The 3,343-nt window shown below is 39.1% G+C and overlaps 1 protein-coding gene across 1 annotated transcript; it reads left to right on the top strand.

Annotated features, from left to right (window-relative positions):
- Positions 1-499: 499 nt before the first annotated feature.
- LOC110942015 lies at positions 500-1,498 on the top strand. Its single transcript, XM_022183712.2, has 3 exons — positions 500-1,042; positions 1,120-1,185; positions 1,257-1,498. Exons 1-3 carry the CDS (start codon positions 542-544, stop codon positions 1,269-1,271), a joined length of 582 nt encoding a protein of 193 aa, XP_022039404.1. The 5' UTR covers positions 500-541; the 3' UTR covers positions 1,272-1,498.
- The last annotated feature ends 1,845 nt before the right edge of the window (positions 1,499-3,343 follow it).

Genomic DNA, 3,343 nt, shown 5'->3' with positions numbered 1-3,343 from the left:
AATTTCAAATCTTACATTTCTTTTGTTTTTTATACATGTTGTTTTGTAAAATTTTAAAAATGAACGACTTCTTAAAAATACATCTTTATTTGTATACTTAAATGTATTTTATAAAATAATAATTGTGAAAATAACGAAATAATAACAAAAATATCAGTAATTGAATTAATAATCTCTTAAATATTAAAAAACTTTGTAATTATCAAAAACATCCCTAAGGTATATAATGACTTAATTACCTTTACACTTAACTGCAAAAAAGTTAACAAAGTTAGTGTAAGGGACCAAAACCAATATAAAATCCAACCTTGGATGATATGTTTAGAGTTTATTTTTGAACTAAAATGGTTAAACCGGCTAAACAAGGAAAAAACAGTAATTTACTCTTAGGAATATTTAAAGTGGGCTCATGGGTAATTAAAAAGATAGCCGTTAGTCCCGCTTGGTGCTTTCAAATTCAAATTCTCAACACACAACACCTTTTTATATTCCCATTTTACTAACAAACAGACTCACTCATTCATTCACATCTCAATCCACAATGTTAACAACACTTCAATCTCCGGTCACCAGAAACCCCATCCCCTGTCCGAAACCCGGCCGCCGCCCTCTCCAACCGATCACATCCCCAACCAATCTACCCCCAATCGACAACAGCCTTAAAAAACCACATCCAAAGCTCGGCTTCTTCGAGATCTCAGAAGATTCCTCCAACAAGGAGAACCCGACGTATCCAGATTCGATTAAGAATGAAAAACGGCATCAAACTTGTAATCCGGATCAAAATGGGTTTTCGATCTCTATCCCTGCGGTGCAAATCGAGCAGTTTGAAGTGTCTTTGGCGGATGAGCTGACGGCGATCCGTGAAAAGATGGAGCGATTGAAGGCGGATAAAGAGAAGACGGAGAAGCTGCTGAGAGAGAGGGAGTTAATGATGGAGATGAAGATGAAAGAGCTGGATCAGCGAGGTGAGATCCAGAAAGTGTTTGAGATCGAAGTAGATCGGCTTTACAGGTTGAACGAGCTCAGATCGTTGTGCAATGTAAGTATACGTAAATCAACAAATGTGAATGGAGGTTTTATTTCAGATTATTCATGATTTTGTTTTTTTTTTATCAGAGGATATTGCCGATTAGATCATTGAGAGAGAAGGAACAAGAGAAGATTAAACCGGATAAATCGAAGGTGAGTAGCTAATGATCGTATTGGTTGTTTTGTTAATTTGTGAATGAATGATTCGGATTTGAATTTTGCAGGTTCCTTGTGAGTAATCGGGGCGGATATTGGTTTGGTTTGGTTTGTTGTTGGGGTGTTCATTGGGTTTCGGGTTCGATTTATTTGGTTTTGGTTTCGGTTTCGGTTTAATGGGCTTTGAACCAAATATTGAACACCCTTGTTCGTGTCAAAAGGAATAGTGGGTATAATGTCTTGTTGTATTCATGAACATCAATATGAAAGAAAAAGAATAAAAATAGTAGCATTTGTGTTCTGTGATAAATTAGAAATCATCATCTTGTGGGTTTGATTCCTACTTTCTACATTTATTTATCGGGTTTTCTTCTAAATTCTAAATTCGTGTACAAGCATTATGTGATGGATATAAGGGGGTAAGGGTGGTCACTATTGATCGAATTCTATCACTCACAAGCATCCAATCAAGCCAATGAGCTAGTGGTGGAGTGGTAAGGGAGAGATCTTGTGTTCCAAGTGACCCAAGTTCAATTCCTACCCCTAGCATTTAGTTTCTGCGGCACCTGGTGATGATGGGAGACTAGGCGAGTAGGCGGCGATCGCTAGTTCGATCCTTGAACTGAGCGGGTTTTACCTCACCGCACTGTCGTGCCTTCGGGCGAGTGTTCACGGGCTTCGGCCCTAGGTGAGGGTTTTCCCCGGTTCGGAAGGCGAGTGTATCCCGATGTGGTGAATTTCGCCAGTAGCCCATTTGGAGGATTCGTTGGCCGTTCAAAAAAAAAAAAAAAAACAAGCATCCAATCAACTCCTGCCATGTCATCAGCCACTATTCTATCACTCACATCCTTTTACAAGCATTATGTGATGGATATAAGGGGGTGAGGGTGGTCACTATTGATAGAATTCTATCACTCACAAGCATCCAATCAACTCCTGCCATGTCATCAGTCACTATTCTATCACTCACATCCTTTTACAAGCATTATGTGATGGATATAAGGGGGTGAGGGTGGTCACTATTGATAGAATTCTATCACTCACAAGCATCCAATCAACTCCTGCCATGTCATCAGCCACTATTTTATCACTCACATCCTTTTTTAGTGGCAATGGTCATCACTCACAACACCTAACAGTAAACCCCCACACCCCCTCACATCCATTATTTTTTCATGCGTTGTAAAAATAACGGAAATCTGCTATCACTCATTGTTTGTATGACTGGCGGTGGGAATCATTATTTTTCCACGCTTGATAAAGGCTATCACGGAAGTTTAACGCTGCCACCCCCAGTGGCCTAATCGGGTGGTTCCACTAGCGGCATGATAATCCTCAAGTTGTCCATCAGTGATCCAAATTTGTCGTTAAAAAACAAATAACAAATGAAAGTGAGCAATAAAAACTAAAAAGAACAAGGCTAAAGAGAAGGTTAAAATAAGAAATGAATGAGCATGTGAAATCAAGGTTTTGGCATCTTTGTTTCCAACTTTTTGGGGACAGAAGCACATGTTTACTTGATATTGTATGGTATACATCAATTAACATCATCATGAGCCCGAGACCGACCCGAGCATAAATGGTCTTCGGTCCCCGTTTTCACCTTATTATTCGGTTTCAGTCGTGGTCCACTCTGTCCTTGACCCAAAAAACACATTTTTTTGAATGTAACAAAACGTATTCCAATTGCAACAAAATTTCAACTTCAAAACCTTTTTTATGAAAGTCCTGTACTTTGCATCAAACTGGTGGGTTGAATATTCGGGCGGCTCCAAATGTAACCACTCGCGTTGCGACGGGACGGGACGCAAAACCATGAAAAAACTTACGACGTCAAATGATAATATAAGCAATCTATATATCTTATAGAAAATATAGTAATTATAACTACTCTACTAACGTATGATCAAAACCACATGCAAGGCCACAAACGGAACTAAAGTAGAACACTTCAATCAAAACAACGAAGGTAAAAGACAATCGTGAAGAACAACCGTTCCAAGCCTTAAAACCCTAAACGCTAAAGGGTTTTACGGACAAACTTCAGCTCTATAAGATAAAGAGGTGAACGTAGAACACAAAGACAATAAACCGGAAAGTTGTTGATGTTTAATCATGGCGAAGGAGGCGGCAGGGGGTAGGTGGCAAAGCAACT

Source organism: Helianthus annuus, chromosome 1 (genome assembly GCF_002127325.2).
Source record: "Helianthus annuus cultivar XRQ/B chromosome 1, HanXRQr2.0-SUNRISE, whole genome shotgun sequence".
Lineage (NCBI taxonomy): Eukaryota > Viridiplantae > Streptophyta > Magnoliopsida > Asterales > Asteraceae > Helianthus > Helianthus annuus.
This window is presented reverse-complemented; position numbering and strand designations above follow the sequence as displayed.

Bases quoted from the DNA above. Each gene is read 5' to 3' on its own strand.
- LOC110942015 (XM_022183712.2), top strand. From the start codon at position 542: ATGTTAACAACACTTCAATCTCCGGTCACCAGAAACCCCATCCCCTGT. The intron at 1,043-1,119 runs GTAAGTATACGT...TTTTTTTATCAG, and splicing joins AGCTCAGATCGTTGTGCAAT to AGGATATTGCCGATTAGATC.